The sequence below is a fragment of the Phyllopteryx taeniolatus genome, chromosome 12 (assembly GCF_024500385.1).
Source record: "Phyllopteryx taeniolatus isolate TA_2022b chromosome 12, UOR_Ptae_1.2, whole genome shotgun sequence".
Classification (NCBI taxonomy): domain Eukaryota; kingdom Metazoa; phylum Chordata; class Actinopteri; order Syngnathiformes; family Syngnathidae; genus Phyllopteryx; species Phyllopteryx taeniolatus.
The window spans coordinates 7,901,953-7,921,087 of record NC_084513.1 but is presented as its reverse complement, the minus strand read 5'-3'; the positions used below and the strand labels follow the sequence as shown (position 1 = coordinate 7,921,087).

Genomic DNA, 19,135 nt, shown 5'->3' with positions numbered 1-19,135 from the left:
ACCATGTTGTTTTTTTGTTTTGGTTTTGTTTTGTTTTGTTTTTTAAATTCTAATAAAAAGTAGAAAAGAACAAGGCCAGAATCATTATTTTTATTTTTTTGCATTTTTAAAATTGTAATACAGGTCAGTTTGACCCGCAACATAACCAAAAAAAAAAGTCAATTGTCATTGAAAATTATGTATATTTTTTACAGTGAATAAATGAGCAGAACATTGCCATAAAACTGAATTGGCATTCATTTCTTTATGCATGCAATAACATTTGCATATACCAAAATTGTACACAACAAGCCTTGTATACATGGAGTAAGTGAATAAATCCAACTCATTCAAGCTGGCGTGTTACAGTTTAGGAATAACAAGGCTGGATAATAAGGATGCTTGTCACTCTTTTTGTTACCTTTGTATATACTCAAGCAAGGCCAATACTGATTGTCATATAAAACATTGTAGTATTGCACAGATTCTACTCGGAAATTTTCCTACGATAGAACCATTACTCAGTTCCAAATGTTGTCCATGTTTATATCAAACGTCAAATCCCTTGGGCAATATTTTGGAAAATGCCCCTTATGACATCCCAAACATGCTTTTTTTTTTATTTATTTATTTTTTTTTATTCTTCATTGATACACTGCAATTGTAATGTCAAACCAGACTTACTTAAATCTCCTGTTATGCTGCGCTAGGTAGTTTGGGGGCATTAAACATCTACTTGGCGTAATAAATTAGACTATGGTGGAAAACTTAATTTGTTTCAGTTGTTCAATTCCTAATGTAAAACTCATGATACAGTAGATTCACTACTAAGTTAAATATTTCAATTTTTTTATTATTATTATTTTGAAGATTATAGTTTACAGCTAATGGAAACGCAAAATTCACAAACATAATCTAAATGACTTTTAATATAGAAATTACGTAGGAATTGGCCATCATTTTCATGTGTTTAATGAATCTATGAGTTTCACGTTTTGAATTGAAACTACATACTGTACTTTTCCACAGTATTCCAATTTATTAAGATGCACCTATCAACATCCAATACATAGTTCATTTCACATATTTGTAAAAACAAAAAATGTGGTTTTAAAAGGCATTTTTACAATGCAAAACATGAATTATGCCCCTTTAATTATCACCTGTGAAAGAAACTGCAGTGTTGATTTGAAAGGTTACTAATATAAGTACCAGTAATCATGACATGTGAACAGTGTTTATTGTTTTTTTTTTTGTTTGTTTCAGCCACTTTCTGTAATTAAGCAAGCCCCCGGGTCAAATTGACGCAGGAAGAGGATTGATGTTAATGAGAACCAAAATTAAACAGGAGGGTTAAGCAGTTCATGTGCGTTTCGAGATACTGATAAAAACAAACAGTGACGCTGGCGGGATGGCCGTCCCGTCTCTTGAGAGCAGATGAATGTGACGATATCCTGCAACACAAATGAAGTTGTAAGTGAAATGTCCCACTGGAATTTTTCATTTTAAAATCAAATGTCACTTACTGCTCACCTGTTTGGATGCACGTAAACGGCAGCGTGTACTGTCCGATGAAGTCATTTTTGGATGTCTTGTCGTAATCTTCCACCACAAAGCGAACCATAGCCAGATCGGGAGTGTGAATGACAAAATTCAAAGTCTGATTCCACACAGGGTTAAATCCTGCAGGGAAAGTTTTTATTGTTCTTTTTATGGCCAGAATAAAATCGACACCATCCATTCACATAACCGTCTTATACCGTTGTTGTGTATGTGACTGGTCTCCTCCTTGGTCTGGTCCTGCGGTACGCCGTATACCTCCACCCTGACCAAGGGGTCTACAATGGAGCCTTCTTTCTGGTTCACCTTTGGTAGCTGCTGCCCACTTATCACCTGATAGGAAAGACAAAGTCAATAAGAACTCAAATAAATTAGTATTGGTATAACTACAATTCAGGCGGCACGGTGAACGACTGGTTAGAACGTCTGCCTCGCAGTTCTGAGGACCGGGGTTCAATCCCCGGCCCCGCCTGTGTGGAGTTTGCATGTTCTCCCCGTGCGTGCGTGGGTTTTCTCCGGGCACTCCGGTTTCCTCCCACGCCCCAAAAACATGCATGCAGGTTAATTGACAACTCTACATTGCCCGTAGGTGTGAATGTGAGTGCGAATGGTTGTTTGTTTGTATGTGCCCTGCGATTGGCTGGCAACCAATTCAGGGTGTACCTTGCCTCCTGCCCGATGATAGCTGGGATAGGCTCCAGCACGCCCGCAACCCTAGTGAGGAGAAGCGGCTCAGAAAATGGATGGATGGATGGATGGATGGATAACTACAATTCATTTTAATGCTCCAGTAAAGAGTACAAACTCTGCAAGAAAATTTAACGTTACGTCTTTTGATTTTGATTTTTTAATTATTTCTTATAGAAGCCATTATAGTTTTATTGAAATTTATTTGGTGTATGATATTATAGTTGACATTATTTTATTTGTATTTTTATAATTTAGCCTATGTAATTATTATTGAATTTCCTATGTTATTTGGTGTTTATTTAAACTCAATAATTTTTTGGGGGGGGGTCGTTAACATCGATGTGCAAAAAGAGATCCTCTCTCACGACACCCAGCCGGAGGGTGATTCCGGTCCTGTGGGAAACACTGCTTAAGGAAGGAACTGGAATAATTTGTTTATTTAAAAAAACAAGAACAACAAAACCAAAACAACAATCAGGCCAAATTTGAGCTTTTTCCCTACCTTCCAATCAAAGTCAACAAAGATTTAATCATTGGATATTACTAAGACTATCCTGACTGTCCTATCCTATCAATTGATGAAATTGGTTAAGATGTTAAAAACCGGTACGTGTGTACCACGCATTGTGTGTTGAGATAAAGTTGACTCTGTTACGCATGTGTCAGGAGTGCGTCTATCAAAGAATGGCCAAAAACATTGCTTAGTATATAGGAGTAGACGCGCCTATTTCGTAAGAAAGCGTGGTCACAAGGCACATTTACTCTATTTACTGTATGGCCAAGCAGTTTTTTCATACTCCTCGTCCCTGTTGGAGGTACGATAATCAGTGGTAAACTGACCCCTTGACTTTAGAGTGAGTCGGTGGTCAGGACCTTTTTTATTATTAGTTGTTTGAGAAGATGTGTTCACCTGGATGGATAAGCGCAGAGGTTTGTAGCCCGGCTGCTCTTGGGGTTCCTCCAGGTTGAATGTTGTGTGTTTGTCTCTCATGAAGCTCGGTTTGAGCACGTAACCGCAGCGTCCGTTCTGTCCGAAGAGCCCGTCATTCAGGTCCATCTCCAGACCCGCTGTCTGGAAGTTCAGAGCCACTTGGTGGAAAGAGTGAAACATGTCATTCAAGAGTTGGTCATCTGGATTCGATGAGCACAGCTGGAACTGAAGCGCTTCCCCTCACCTATCTGGCATCCCACATTCCACAATTCCTGGGGGTTATAGTTTGAGGAGTCAGTCCTAAGGCCACTAGGGTAAATCCTGCTGAGCTGTTTTACATTATGCCGCACAAAGTCTGCTCCTGTCGAAAAGTATGAGAAGATGTTGTTCATCTATACAAGGAATCAACTCCAAATTCACGTGTCATTCATGATTTTTTGTTACCTGCTTCCTTCGCGAGCCTCTTGGCCTTGGACTCGGAAAATGAGGACATCTCGTTGCATTTGGTGTGTAAAGGGGTGCCTTTAAAACCACGGAAGTGGACACTCTTGCAGTAAACCACCAGATCGGATAGCTCCCGTGAGAGTTTGGACTTGGGTTTGGAGCCAGAAAAGGAAACGGTACATTTAGCAAGGTTTGTTCGTCAAAAAACGTCCTGACAATAGCCTAATCTGGCAAATAGAACTGGGTGAAATGATGAAAGTCAAACCCTTTGCAATATCGTCAACATTTAGAAAGCCATGAGTGTCAGTTTAATTCGGTTTGCAGTTGTGATCTGAACATGTTATTGTTCTGTTACAAAGACCGAAAAGGGTAACCCCCCCCCCCCCCTCCAAAAAGAGGTTTATAATTTCCTATATTAATAGTTTAAACTGTACGTATAACACAAACTATGATCCCAAAACACTTGAATATAATTTCAAATTCATCTTACAACATTATCCTGAAAAATAAATTCATCCATCAATTCTCCGTAACACTCATCCTCACTAGGGTCGTGGGGCATGCTGGAGCCTATGCCAGCATACTCTGGGTGAGATGTGGGGTACACCCTGAACTGGTCACCAATCTGCCCTAATCGCAGGGCATATATAAACAAACAACAATTTGCACTCACATTCACACCTATGCATGTTTTTGGGAATGTGGGAGGAAACTGGAGTATCCGGAGAAAATCCACGCAGGCATGTGGAGAACATGCAAACTCCACACAGGCGAGGCCGGATTTGAACCCCAGAACTCAGAACTGTGAGGCAGATATGCTACCCAGTCGCCCCCTGTGCCGCCACTTAAAAATAAATGTCACTTCTAAATCTTTTTTGCAATGTCATACCTTGGCAATCAATCTGTATGGTTTATGGACACAGTTGTACCTTGTGGTTCAAACGCTCAATATGTACCTCTTCTTCTACAGCTTCACCGTTGGTCAGCCCGTCGTCGTCGCTAATGTCATCTGTAAGCATTCTGTCCAGGGACCCCTCTGCATCGTCAATTTTCTTGGCTTTCAGCAAAACCTTTCCTTTGAGCTCCTTCACATGTCAACAAGACAGTGTCAGTAGTGCAGGGCACTGAAATGTGAATAGATTTGAGTATTCTCTTGAGGGCACCTCTTCTTGCACTTTACTTTCTCCTGCAGATGCTAAAATGCATTTTGACGTTGTCATGCTTTTTCTGTAATACTGATTTGCTAAGTGCTAATGGAAAGTAATCTCTGAGCAGGCTTATGAGACCTACAATGTATGAAGTTTTACTTCAGATTTACTGGCAATAAACACATTCAGGGATGGGTGAAACTGGTGTTCAGGGCTAAGTTTTTCTAACTTTCCAGGGGGCGCTCCTGACTGACTATTTTGAATTGCAGTGTTTGAACTTACCTGTGGAGAAGGGAGACACTGAGGGTTAGTGTGCCCGTCTAAAATGTTCCTTAGCAATGTGTCACCCAAAATCTTGTTCAGGTGACGAGCCATGACTGTCTGCTGCTCCACACTGCAATGATTCTCAAGGGACAAGATGACCGGGAAGTCGGATGTCTATCAAGAAAAGTCAAAACTGAACATCATATACTGTCATATTGTTGTTGTTTTTTAATTTTATGAGGTTAGTGTTTCCCACCGTGAAGGCATATTCTTTCAGTGTTGCAATGATGTCCTTGAAGAGGATCTTGGAGGTGAGTGTGTGGCCGTGATACACCACCGGCTCCCCGTCACTGCCATCCCAGCAATCCACCTCCACGCAGCGACAGCCTCTCTTAAGGGCCCTGTGTTGCACAAATATTTGGGGGAAAAAATTCTTGATTTATATATACGCATGAGCAGTAGTATGTAGTACTAGAATTGAAACTGGAAAGATATAGAAAAAATATATATCATAAATCAACCCTTTTTTTGCCCCTAGCACCTGTTTCACTGATTGACACGAAAATAGGATGACCATGTCGATCATAACGGGATGCACAAAAAAGTCTCAAGGACCCACGGCTAAAATTGAACTGTAAGTTGGACAATTTGGTCTGGAGCACAGTCATTTTGGACAATTCCACTTGTACTTTGGCAAATTCCTACTAGAGAATTCCCCCAAATGAGCTCCAGTCAGAAGCAACTATCCTAATGCACCACACATTTTCAATGGGAGACAGGTCTGGACTGCGGGCAGGCCAGTCTAGTACCCGCACTCTTTTACTACGAAGCCACGCTGTTGTAACACGTGCAGAATGTGGTTTGGCATTGTCTTCCTGAAATAAGCAGGGGCGTCCATGAAAAAGACATTGCTTGGATGGCAGCATATGTTACTCCAAAACCTGTATGTACCTTTCAGCATTAATGGTGCCTTCACAGATGTGTAAGTTACCCATGCCATTGGCACTAACACAGCCCCATACCGTCACAGATGCTGGCTTTTGAACTTTGCGTCCATAACAGTCCGGATGGTTGCTTTCCTCTTTGGCCCGGAGGACACGACGGCCACAATTTCCAAAAACAATTTGAAATGTGGACTTGTCGGACCACAGAACACTTTGCATCAGTCCATCTTAGATGAGCTTGGGCCCAGAGAAGCCGGCGGCGTTTCTGGGTGCTGTTGATAAATGGCTTTTTGTTTGCATTGTCGAGTTTCAAGTTGCACTTACGGATGTAGCGCCGAACTGTATTTACTGACATTGGTTTTCTGAAGTGTTCCTGAGCCCATGTGGTGATATCCTAGGGATCGAAGGTCACGGGCATTCAATGTTGGTTTTCGGCCTTGCCGCTTACATGCAGTGATTTCTCCAGATTCTCTGAACCTTTTGATGATATTATGGACCGTAGATGACGAAATCCCTAAATTCCTTGCAATTGTTCGTTGAGGAACATTGTCCTTAAACTGTTCGACTATTTTCTCACGCACTTGTTCACAAAGAGGTGAACCTCGCCCCATCTTTGCTTGTGAATGACTGAGCAATTCAGGGAAGCTCCTTTTATACCCAATCATGGCACCCACCTGTTCCCAATTAGTCTGTTCACCTGTGGGATGTTCCAAACAGGTGTTTGATGAGCATTCCTCAACTTTGTCAGTCTTTTTCGCCACCTGTCCCAGCTTTTTTTGGAACGTGTTGCAGACATAAAATTCTAAGTTAATGATTATTTGCTAAAAACAATAAAGTTGATCAGTTTGAACATTAAATATATTGTCTTTGTAGTGTATTAAATTAAATATAGGTTGAACATTATTTGCAAATCATTGTATTCTGTTTTTATTCATGTTTAACACAACGTCTCAACTTCATTGGTATTGGGGTTGTAGAAGAAATCTAACCGTAACATACTTGAATTGGCCTTGTATTGTTTTTTTTTGTGGTTGTTTTTCTTTTTTCCACAGCAAAAACTAAGATTGGTTGCTCCTAAATGTGTTAGTTGTACTTTGACCCTAACTGGCTGTTTAGTCCAAGCAAGGTAATAGAGTGGTACCTCAAATTAAGAGTGACCCGATTTACAAGTTTTTTGAGATATGAGTGGTAGCTTTGGTGACAGCGAACTTCACAACAAGCAGCAGTTTGCCAGATAGTGAACAATTCTTCAAAAAGAAGGTCAAGTCCTCGCTTTAAGCTGTTGAGGTTAAAACTAAACATAAAACAGAATTACATTGCGTATTTAACAAAACCACATTAGCGGTTTTCCAAAATTCCGTTAGCTACAGTATATAACACAAAATACAAAACATCTTGGGTTAAAGAAACTAGCATCAACGTTGTTCATTTCAATGGGGAAAGATGATTTGAGATACAATGGTTTTGAATTTACAAGCATGGTCATGCAACAAATGAAATTAAGTCAAGGCACCACATCATTGTTTGTGTGTAATATATAATATAGCAGGTCTCACTGGATGTAGGCCTCCAGGCTGCTCTGGCCTCGCAGCTGGTCCTCCATCAGGTAGGTGTTGTGTGAGGAGGAGATGAAGTAGTGGCTCAGCGGCTGGCTCATGTCCTGGTAGAGACCCAGACAGTCAGGTTTGAATATGGAGCCCTCTGGAGAGCACAGGTAGATCTGGAAGCTGTCTAGGGACATGGTGCCTTGCTTCTTGGCTGCAGAAAGACAGATGTGAACACAAACCTAAGATCAAAGTTGAGAAATTAACCATTTCAAAGGAGAGCAACTCGATAGCCATAAAAAAAAAAAAAGAAAGGAAAAAAAAAAAAAGAGTGTGACAACTATGGCAACATAAGAAGCCATCTAAGTGAATAACTCACTTATATTAATTTTGGGTGGATAAAGGCCTGGCTCCAGAGGGGGGCCCCGGTGACCCGCGTCCGGCCAAGGAAAAACTGAGTCCATCGTTTGTCGTCATCATAAGGGGTCTTTGAGCCGTGCTTCGTCTGGTCCCTCACCTAGGACCTGTTTGTCATGGGTGACCCTGCCAGGGGCATAAAGCTCCAGACAACTTAGCTCCTAGGATCATTGGGACACACAAACCCCTCCACCACGATAAGGTGACGGCTCAAGCTCCCGCGACCCGACCTCGGATAAGCGGTAGAAAATGGATGGATGGATGGATACTTGCACACAATGACGTACAATCACAACAAGGGAACTGGGAATAATCTTTCTTTGAGAAAAACATTTATGGGGATTCATTTTCAAATGTTCTGCATCAAAACCATTGGCAGATATATTGATTTGATGAACTATTTTTATTCTTGTTTTCTGTGACGTCTGATGTAAATCTAACAATTAGTTTGTTCTCGGCATGGTCAGGAATAAGCGAGAGAAAGTTTGCTGGACGTTTGATATTCGCCGAACATTCAGTTCTTACACCCTCGTACTTGGCCTCCTAACTACATTTTTCACTGGAGGACAATTTCGGAAACGCTCAGTAAAAAAAACAGTCGTGGCTGGATTTGTTGTCACTACAAATGTATATGCAATAACAGCAACAACGGTGTTTGATTCTACTATATCTTGCATACCGTCTGTGTTAGGTGTTAGGGACCCTGTACGAATTACACCTCCCAAGAATGAGAATTAATAACAGCCTGTAGCAAATTCTTTTATTTTAAATTAATAAATTAGATAAATTACATTTTTGTACATGATATTACAGTATAAATGAGAAAGTTTTTTTTTTTTGGGGGGGGGGGGGGTTGTAGGAAAAGCATGGTTTGCCTGATGAAAATGTAATTTTGGCCCATAATTAAATTGTCAGAAAAAAAATTGTCCTAACTCAGTTCCCGACCCCTGGAGTAGATAAAGCGCTATACAGTAAGTGCTCTCCTTTTACCATTGAATCTAGAGCATGAAATATGACAACTGGAATATGGTCTGTTTATGGCTATCACTCTGAGGAAGGTGACCACATAGAACGTTGGCGATTTTAGGCGAAATCCAGGGCTAGTACTTTGACAAATTCATTCGAGGGAATTTCTCTAAATTAGCCCCAATCTGAAGCATCTATCCTGGACAAATGGAAAGTGCGAAATTGCTTGTTTTGGCACACAGCCAGAGCTCCTCTTGTTGGCAAAATGAATACATATTTAAGTCCGCTAAAATGCTTTATGTGATGCCAAACCCAAACCAACTAAACGATAAAACATGGCTGCTTGAGTTTGATGGCGTTTCACTGCCAAATTTTTCAAACTTGCAGTTCATTTGCATTTGAGTTCCAAACACATTCACATAAATTGTCTTTGAATTTCCTGTTTTGAAAACGTAATTTTGCCTCCCTAATGTAAAAGCTTTCTTGCGAGACTCCCATATTCTTTTTCAGTCAAATCATTCTGCAAATTGTTCGATCTTTTGGAGCTTCAAGGCTTGCCGCACACTGCGTGATGCGGTTGAACCCTATTGGACCCGACCATCACGACCACTCATGGAAATCGTTGCCACACATACTGCGACAGTTCAGTTGAGTTGGGGCGCGTCGCTCGGTGTGCAGCAGGCCTTAGGTGATATCGCTGACCTGTTCCCGATGGGTCGTAGTGCTCCATCAGCTGTCTGGCATGTTGAGCGCTGCCTTCTCCCTCCTGCTGCTCTACGTTCAGGAAGTTCTCCAGCTCCTCCAGCATTAACGTCTCGCCGTCTCCGGAGTAGTCCTGGAATACCCGCCACACTTCATCCCTCTGGGTTAACATCTTGTAGAAGAGGACAAACTGCTCGAGTTCCAGAGAGCCGCTCTGTGATCGGTCAGCCATCTGGAGACCAAACAGAAGAGCTTATACTTTAGTTGTTAACATGTTCTACAATCAAAATCATACCGTGAAGAGATGGAGAGCATGTTCCTCATTCATGTCCACATTCATCATCTTCAACAGCTTCCGAACTTCTTTGAAGTTCATCTTCCCGTCGTTGTTTTTGTCGGCCTTGTGAAACCAGTCTTGGACCCACCTGAGAGGATGCTCAGGGAAAATTGGATTGCAATTACAACTAGATGAGATTCATGAGGGGTCTCGCGTGGCCACTATTCAAGCTAACACCGCCAGCCCCTTTTCCACCACAAGAACCTTTTCAGTAACTTCCCTATCTACCCTGGTAGTTTTTTTTACCATAAAAAACTACCAAGGTACAGAAGGTTCCCCGAGGATTATTGAGTTCCTTCTGTCCCCCAGGTTCTTCTTAAACCTACCAGGAACTCTTGAGGAGGCAGAAAGTACTGATGAACACTGATTGGTTGACACAGACTTTGTTTACTTTTCACATTCACAGAGCCGCCATTACTGGACGTATGCAGTGTGACGGCAAGGCTTGAAATAAGTGGATTCGCATTGTAATTTGGGTGTCAAAATGAGCATTTTGTGCCTCAGAAATTGAAATTGAAATGCAAAACTGCGAATCACAGATTTTTACGTTTTTAAGTTTCTCCACTAAGCCGAGCGTTTGTAAAGCAGGAGCTGGCTGGTGAAACTCAGTGCTTGCTGGAAAGCTCGCTGTCTCCGGAACTGCTGCTACCAGGAACTCAATGTTCCTGGACTGGTTGGTGGAAAAGGGCCGCATGATTGCCTTCCACTGAGCTTCTTTCTTTTCACATGTAAAACAATGTTTCATCAGCTACCTACGCTTCATTGGTGACTAATCCTGGGTGCACGCCGACTCTTTTTCAAAATCAGCTGGCATAGGCTCCAGCTCATCTGTGACTCAAATGTGGACAAGGGCTAAAGAAAAGAGATGGACTGTATATGCAACAATATTTCGGATACTGATCCAGTCTTTGCTTCTCATCCATGGTTCTAGCCCTGTGAATGAGCTTGCGCAATCCCCGGATCCAGGCTCGGGCCTCATCTGGGGACTCGGCCACGAGGTCCAGGTTGCCTTGGCGACCGTGAAATACCAAGGTGAAACAGAGGTCAGCCGAGAACTCGTCCGTGATGCTCTGCAAGACCTCGGAGTGGTGGCCCTCGCGCACCGCCTCCACCTCACTCACTGAGACTGAAAAGAAATCAAATTGTGGAGAAAGTTCAATACATTGACTATTAAACTAACACGAGAAACAAATTATAAGTGTTCTTAAAGTCAAAGCCGGTCTTGGTGTACAGTATATTAAACTAGGACTCTCGCACCCCCTTTTTCATGGCGAGTTCTCAAAATGGTCATCAAACTTTACCTGGTTCCGACTGGGGCTCATTTAAGTGCAAGCCTTGGAATTTGCTCGAAATGCCCGGTCAAACAAAATGGCACATTTCGTGTCTGATTCCGGGCACGGGTCCTTGAGACTTTTTCATGCGTCTGGCGAATGACGCCTGAACAAAATTTTGTGTTGATCGGTGGGGAATGTGTATGTGTGTTGGGTGGGGGAGCACTTTCCAGGGAGCACTACTGAGTTTGTTTTGGGGGTTCCTGCTCATCCTCTATCCAGATGGTCTAGCCTTGCAATTCAGTGTTGCTTTTTATTGGGGTTCATTTGGAGGAATTCCAGTGGGAACTTACAAGTGGAGTGACCTTTTCCCAGCCATCTGGACTTGTACCAGATACTCAGACCGTCCTCCAGGAGTCGGAAATGCCTTGGCTTCTTCCACATACGGGACTTGACCTTCCTCAAAGTAGACCCTGTCATCATCACCCTGACATCGGGGTCATCCTGAAGACCTGGAGACTCATACAGTATAACTGCGCGATCATAAAGGAATAATACTAGGAGTAATATTAATCATGTACTCACGTGAACCTTGAGAGTCCATTTTGTTAGGCCTCAATCATGCCAATGGAAAGGTTGCTGCTAAAATGAAGCAGATGTTAGTGGATGGATTCCAGTTGTTTGAAGAGATTGCAGCTATTCCGTGACTTTTCTTATCTTGGTGTATATATCTCAATGTATCTTCTTCTGTTTTAATAGAAATAATCAAACTACAGTCCCCACACTGTAAATCGAACCAAGATTAAATATCTTAAAGCAAGGAAAAAATAATATGCTTGGTCTTTGTCAGCTAAGATGGTTCTTCTTATTGGGCAGTTCTTCTGTAAGAGCATTTCACTTGCTCCAAGCATTTTTTATTTTTATTTTTTTTAACAACACATAGAAATCTCAAGATATTGCACTATGAAAACTTGGCTTTAGACAAAAAAAGAAAATAGTAATGAAATGAGGAATATATTACTTAAGGTCAAGCAAACTCCACACAGGCGGGGCTGGGATTTGAACCCCGGTCCCCAGAACTGTGAGGTAGATGTGCTAACCAGTGGTCCACCGTGCCGGCTTAAGAAAGCTTACAAAGTCAAATTTTCCTGCTCGACTGGTGAAGCTTTTTGGGAAGAACAGCTGTGTCAGAAAAAAAAAAAACTAAAAAAATCTTATCCTGGAAACTGATCATCCAAAGCATACCGCTTCATAACCCAAGATATCAATTTCTGTGCTGGATATGCTTGAAATGTCTTTTTGTCCACATTGTTTCCCTGGAGGGTAACCAGAGTAATAAAGTTTGGATAATTATATTTTGCCAAAAGTATTATTCCAACTTTCATATTTATATGTGTAACTTTTAAAGTCATAATCCATCATTCTGTTGGGTTAAATTTTTCTCATGACATTTGTTTGGGTCCTGACAGACTTCACATTTGTTATATCATGTCCATAGTGGAGGACTAGTTAGAGCATCTGCCTCACAGTTCTGAGGAACATGGTTCAATCCCCGGTCCCTCCTGTGTGGAGTTTGCCTCTTCTCCCTGTGCCTGCGTGGGTTTTCTCCGGGTATTTGATGCAGTCGTAGCGTTTGTACATAAATCATCAAATCAAGTGACACGGTCCTGCGGTTGCAACTGGCCACTATGACAAATTAAGCTTATTTTTGTTATTATATGTATTTTATTACATATTTACAATGCCGAGCTGCGCTCCTGTTATGTTGCAGGTCAAATTTACCCATTGTGTGAAGTGTAATTATCATACACAATAAAATGGTTAATTTCACATGCTTTCACATCGAGTTAACAATGGGATAAATGTTTTTTTTTTCTTTTTTCTGAAACTATTGGATAATTAAACACGTCCCAGGTCAAACTGACCCAGTTACATTAATGTTGTTCCTTAGAAACAAAGGTGAGGATGGTTGGATTTTTGATAACACTAACTAACTAAGTGTGTATGTTCACTGTGATGGGTAAAATGGAGAGAATAAATTTTGTATGCATACATGCATGTTCATGACAATAAAGCTGATTCTTCTTCTTGATAATATCACCCAATATTCCTGTTCCGTGCACTGGCTCTGGAATAAAGCTTCTCTGTTTTTTTTTTTCAGCCATCCTGTTGCGGGTCAAACTGACCCATTTTGTGAAGTTTGTAGTGAAGCATAATCAACATAAAATGAAAATCATTCATTTAACATAGTTGAAATATATATTTTTTAAACTGAGACATGAAAAATGTTTCATGGATTTCATTTCAGTTTCTGACACTTTTAGATGATTAAACAGGCCCTAGGTCAGACTGACCCAGGGAAATTATTGCTGTTCCTGAGAAATGAACAGGAGGGATTAATCAATTTATTAACCCACATTACTGATCAATGATCCCAATTTGATCCCCGATTAAGACACAAAAAAATCTAAAACGAAATTCTCCAGGTGCATGATTCAATTGTTAGTAACAGTGTGAATAAAGAGATTATGTTTACATTTCTGACACTTTTAGAAAATTGAAAATGGTTCAGGAACATTATACCTTACTCATAACCTTATAAATGGAGATAATAGGAGGGTTACTTGATATCCATCCAATACAGTCCCGTTATTTTGGGTCAGATTGACCCATTTTAAAGAAATTTAATAAAAACATATTCAAGAAGTGCGGCACGGTGGCCGACTGGTTAGACCGTCAGCCTCACAGTTCTGAGGACCCGGGTTCATTCCCCGGCCCCGCCTGTGTGGAGTTTGCATGTTCTCCCCGTACCTGCGTGGGTTTTCTCTGGGCACTCCGGTTTCCTCCCACATCCCAAAAACATGCATTAATTGGAGACTCTAAATTGCCCGTAGGCATGACTGTGAGTGCGAATGGTTGTTTGTTTCTATGTGCCCTGCGATTGGCTGGCAACCAGTTCAGGGTGTACCCCGCCTCCTGCCCGATGACAGCTGGGATAGGCTCCACCACGCCGCGACCCTAGTGAGGAGAAGCGGCTCAGAAAATGGATGGATGGATGGATGGATATTCAAGAAGTTCTTTGTTATGACACGTCTTTTGCTTGGTTTGATAAATGTACTCAAACACATACAATGAAAATGTGCAAAATATTGTTTGACAGGGTTGGTAAATGAGGTTTTGTTTTTTGTTTTTTAAAAAGAGATGTAAACAATGTTGATTTGGATTTTTTTTGTTCATTTCTCATTCTAGGATTATGAAACATGTTCAGGGCCAAATTAACCGAGGAACATTATTGCTGTTCCTGAAAAACGAATGTAACAGGAGGGTCGAATAAAGCATAACAGTACATGGTGCTTATCAATGGAAGTAAATAACTTCTCCCTATCTGTGCTGTTCACTGCGAGGTGGACAATACGCTTCGGAAGGACAATGTTTTTCTCCTGATCCTGAGTCTGCACCCCTCAAGATATCCTATCCTCTCAACTGCGTCCTGAAACAACACAGATTTATCTTTGCTTTCAAAAGCACTCCCAAACCTCTGTTTAACTCTCAAAAACAATACAGTCCCTGGGTCAGTTTGGCCAGGCATGTTTAATCATTCAACAAAAAGGTTACATGTTAAAGTTTCAATTCAGTGTTTACTGTGAACAGGAATTTTTAATAAACATAAGTATAACTCAAGCTCAAATGTGTCACGAATGCCAAAAATACACAGTTTATTTTTCCTTATTCACCATTGTATTATGCAACCAGCTACTTTTCTTTAGATTTGAGGACCATCTAAGCCATGATAGAGTATTAAATTTGGATAAATAATCAATATGCAGGTTGATCAATTGATTATCCCTTATTGTGTCGTTCTCAGGAACAACAATAATGCCCCTGGGTCAATTTGATCCAAGGTACATTTTATGAACCTGAAGTGTCAGAAAGTATCCATCCATCCATTTTCCGTACCACTTATCGTCACGCGGGTCGCGAGAGGCAGGGTACACCCTGAACCAGTTGCCAGGAGGAAACAGGAGTACCCGGAGAAAACCCATGCAGGCACGGGGAGAACATGCAAACTCCACACAGGCGAGGCCGAATTTGAATCCGGGTCCTCAGAACTGTGAGGCAGATCTGCTAATCAGTCGCCCACCGTGCTATATAGTGGTGTATCTTGATTATCGTACAAGCGCAAGGCTCACTGCGCATTTGCTAGAGCAGTATGCGCCAGGCTGGGCGTATTGGCACAGTTTAATTATCCAATTATCCATGTTTAATTATCCAAAAGTGTCAGACACTCCCAAATCCATTATTTATATCTCATTATTAACTCCATTAATAACCACTTTATCAAAATGTGGCAGAAACAAATACAATTCCCAAAGAACATTGTTTATATCATTGTAAATCTGCAAAAATATTAAATGTTCATTGTTTACATTGATGAGACTTCACTCCAAACCCAAAAAGAAACTAGAAATGGTTCAATTTGAACTGCAACATAACAGAACAGTTAAGGGCTAAGAGTTTGTACATTAATTATTCACTAACATGAACACAGCTTTGGCATGTTTGTTGTCATGCTGAAGATTTCCAGTGAGTCCAGCAGTCACAAGTCCCACACACCCTCCTCGAGCTGTAAATAAGGTCATCAATGTGCGCTTTTATTTTTAAGGCCATTGGAGTGTGTTTTGGATCATGGCTCTCCCGAGGTGAGATGAGTCACTGCTAAGCCGAAGCCCTCGGGGAAGTTCACTGCCCACACGCGCAGTCACCAAGATGTCTGGCCAGAAGGAATTAGGGAATTAACTACTCAGCCATGAACAGAAACATCCTCTGTTTCTCTTACAGTATTGCCCCAGTCTGGTGACATTTTTACTTTTATATGTAACCTTCGTGTTATGTTGCGGGTCAAATTAAAACACACACACACAAAAACTGTATTGACACTTTTGATTTGCTTAACCCTTCTGTTTGTTGTGTAGCAGGTCAAATCGACCAGTTTGTTAAAAAAAAGTTTAAAACTTTCTAAAAACAGTTAACATTTTGTTGTTGTATTATTTAATGATTAATCATAGAGTGGGTCACATGACCATGACATTGATCATTTTTAAAATGAAAGACAGACACTTGGATCGCAAAACATGCCATGGGTCAAAATGATCCTTTTAACATTGCTGTGAGAAACAAACATAACACAAAGGCCAATCAAAATTCCACTAGGAGATAATGCACTAAATTGGGATGGAGAATGGTTAATAATGGAAGTTAAACAGGATTGTTTTTCCATTTTTGACTCTTTTGGATCATGTTTTGGGTCAAAATAACCCATTAGTATTATTGCCGTTATTCCTGAAAAACGACTATAACAAGACATTTAATCAACAATCATCAGTTGAAAAGTAATGCGCTAAACATTGTTTAGTTAAAAGTGGAGTTAATGAGAAACTATGTTTTTGACATTTCTGGATCATGAGACATGCCTCGGGTCAAATTGACCCGCTAAAATGATTGCTGTTACTGAGGAACAAATGTAACAGTAGGGTTAATCGTAGGATCCTCACTCCCAGCTAGCTAAAAAACAAACAAAAACATCTTGTAATTATGCATGGCCTGGGTCAAATTGACCCAGGAACATAAACAGGAGGATTAAAAAATATCACACAAGTAATCAGGGAGAGTCTGCTCGCAGAACGCTAATCAAAGTCATTGTTACAGACGGTAAATCAGAACCAGATGCTATAAATGCGTGACATCATCTTAGCACCCCCCCCCCCCCCCCCCCCCAAAAAAAAAACAAATCTATACATATGACACAAAAAGGCAGCCTGTGTTATTGGTATACTAAGAATAGTTTCATTTACCAAGTGCAGGTCTCCCTGGAGATGAGTCAGGCGTCCAGATAAGGTCAACTTCAAGCATCTCCCCCACTAACGGCCACAAATCCTGGGGGGTGATGGGGTGGGGTGGGGTTGATGCATTGTGGGCAGCCTGAGAGCCCGTCCAGGGAATCCGGGATGACACGCTCTGGGATGTCTGGATCCAGATGCTCAGAAGCATTTAAGCACTGGAAGAGTCCACGGAGAAAGATTTCTCGAGCACAGACCGACTGGCTTCATGGGCTCCTCCTCCTCCTCCTCCTCTCCTTGATCCTTCCTTCCTTTTGCAGCCACTCCCCCTTCCTGCTGCAGCCTGCTTTCCCTTTGCTGTGTTTACCTCATCTGTGGGCATACTCTGCCAAATGCTCTGGATAAAGACTGTTGCAACAATTAAAGGGGACAGAGTAGGGAAAATTGACTTTTTAAATTGCTTGAATACAAACAGTTAGGTATCTGGAGCGCAACCCATTGAGTGTGCAATTAAAGTGCTGTGAACAAGTATTTGCAAAACAGTTTCTTTTATTAGTCTCTGGAAAGTGAAAAATGTCTTTTGAATTTGACACTTTTGAGATGAGTGTTGTCAACAACCGCGCCAAATTTGAATGATTAAAACAATCCTCCTGTGATTGGCTGGCAACCAGTTCAGGATGTACCCCGCCTCAAGCCCAATGATAGATGGGATAGGCTCCACCACGCCCGCGACCCTAGTGAGGAGAAGCGGCTCAGAAAATGGATGGATGGATGGAAAACAATCCTCAAGTATATATATATATATATATATATATAAAATGGCGGCATGATGGCCGACTGGTTAGAGCGTCAGCCTAAAACCCTGGTCCACACGCTGGCTGTGTCTTGACTTCTTTTTTTTCCACCCTTGCTCTACTGCCTTCTCTCTGTGATGTGCGCACACTCACGGTAAAAAACGGGGCGCTCTAAAGCGGCCACGCCAACGGACTATCCAAAGAGGCTAATTTTCAGGGTGTAGGCATAGCTAGCTAGCTAAGGGCACATTGCAATTGTGCCAGATAATCAATGATGCAAACAAAGGTGCTTAAGTTCTTACACAGGGGGGGAAGGGACGACTTTTGCCGGACTTCAAAGTGCGTCGTGCGGACCCGTTTTAGACACGCCCCATTAAGTCAGTACAAGTGATATGGTGAAAAACAGTTTAACGCTGTAGCGCCACAATTGAGTACCATATCTTTTCACATTTTCAGCAATTATCTTCAATATCTATTCCGGTAATGTATTTAGAAACAAATCTTTGAATTAACTTTATAGGGTCAGAAAAAGAAAAAGAAAAAAATAGCTAGCTAGCAGCTATAAGTATCTTGGCATGCAGTCACTGGCCCCTAAAGCAGGCTAATTTAAAGAAATATGATGTGTTAAGTGATTCTTTGTGTCTAAATTGTGAGAAATATGCATAAATTATTTCTCCACTATAGTTTACCTGATTTTGCATCACAAGAAGCGGTTGGTGGACTTACATATGTATGCAATGTGCTAGTGAGAGGAACTAAAAGGAGGAAGTGCAGTCAACCCCCGGGAAATGTTTTAAAATTGTGAAGAAAAATGCATGTCTTCCTTTAAGTCATATAAATAAGCAAAGCCAAATATCTTTATGGACGCCATTTAACGTGAGCTCCTCAGTACCATCTACATCAGCTAATGTACTCCAATATTGACTTGCTGTAAAGCGCTGTGCTCGTAAAAGGGAATTTGGCAAGAATGCAACATGCATACTTAGGAAGACCTTGCCTAGAGAGCAGATTTCTCCCTTTAAATGCATCTCACAGGATAATGGTAGAATGATCTGATAATGCACTGGCCTCGCCCTAGGTTCCTGTTGGGGGGAATTCAGGTGAGAACAAATAGCCACCCGAGATGTAATCAACTTTCTAAAATGTACAAAAATTAGCTATAAAAATGCGAACATCAATGAACAGTCCCTCGCACCCCTTTTTTCCATGGCAAATCTTCAAAATGATCATTAAATATTAACGCCATGCATTGCCTACATTAGATGGCACTTGATGCCTTGCCAGACTGTCTTCATGTGAAATATTTG

The 19,135-nt window shown here is 41.3% G+C and overlaps 1 protein-coding gene across 5 annotated transcripts; it reads right to left on the bottom strand.

Annotated features, from left to right (window-relative positions):
- Window positions 1-76: 76 nt before the first annotated feature.
- Window positions 77-17,341, bottom strand: LOC133486712 (1-phosphatidylinositol 4,5-bisphosphate phosphodiesterase delta-4-like). 5 transcript variants are annotated; one of them, XM_061792281.1, is made up of 17 exons: window positions 17,050-17,341; window positions 15,737-15,968; window positions 11,783-11,839; window positions 11,551-11,709; window positions 10,824-11,052; window positions 9,885-10,014; window positions 9,590-9,821; window positions 7,517-7,718; window positions 5,273-5,417; window positions 5,035-5,190; window positions 4,561-4,689; window positions 3,605-3,752; window positions 3,405-3,521; window positions 3,140-3,318; window positions 1,740-1,872; window positions 1,506-1,662; window positions 77-1,433 (listed from the first exon to the last, which is right to left on the bottom strand). In XM_061792281.1, exons 3-17 carry the CDS (start codon window positions 11,799-11,801, stop codon window positions 1,304-1,306), a joined length of 2,265 nt encoding a protein of 754 aa, XP_061648265.1. In that variant the 5' UTR covers window positions 11,802-11,839; window positions 15,737-15,968; window positions 17,050-17,341; the 3' UTR covers window positions 77-1,303. The 5 variants fall into 5 exon arrangements, with proteins under 5 accessions (XP_061648265.1, XP_061648263.1, XP_061648264.1 ...); XM_061792279.1 differs by lacking the exon at window positions 15,737-15,968; XM_061792280.1 differs by lacking the exon at window positions 15,737-15,968 and having other exon boundaries at window positions 11,783-11,836.
- Between the last annotated feature and the right edge of the window lie 1,794 nt (window positions 17,342-19,135).

Excerpts from the sequence above, each read along its gene's own strand:
- LOC133486712 (XM_061792281.1), bottom strand. Across the intron at positions 9,822-9,884 it reads ATGCTCTCCATCTCTTCACG|ATGGCTGACCGATCACAGAG; the intron begins GTATGATTTTGA and ends TTTGGTCTCCAG. Across the intron at positions 1,663-1,739 it reads CAGTCACATACACAACAACG|GATTTAACCCTGTGTGGAAT; the intron begins GTATAAGACGGT and ends CTTTCCCTGCAG.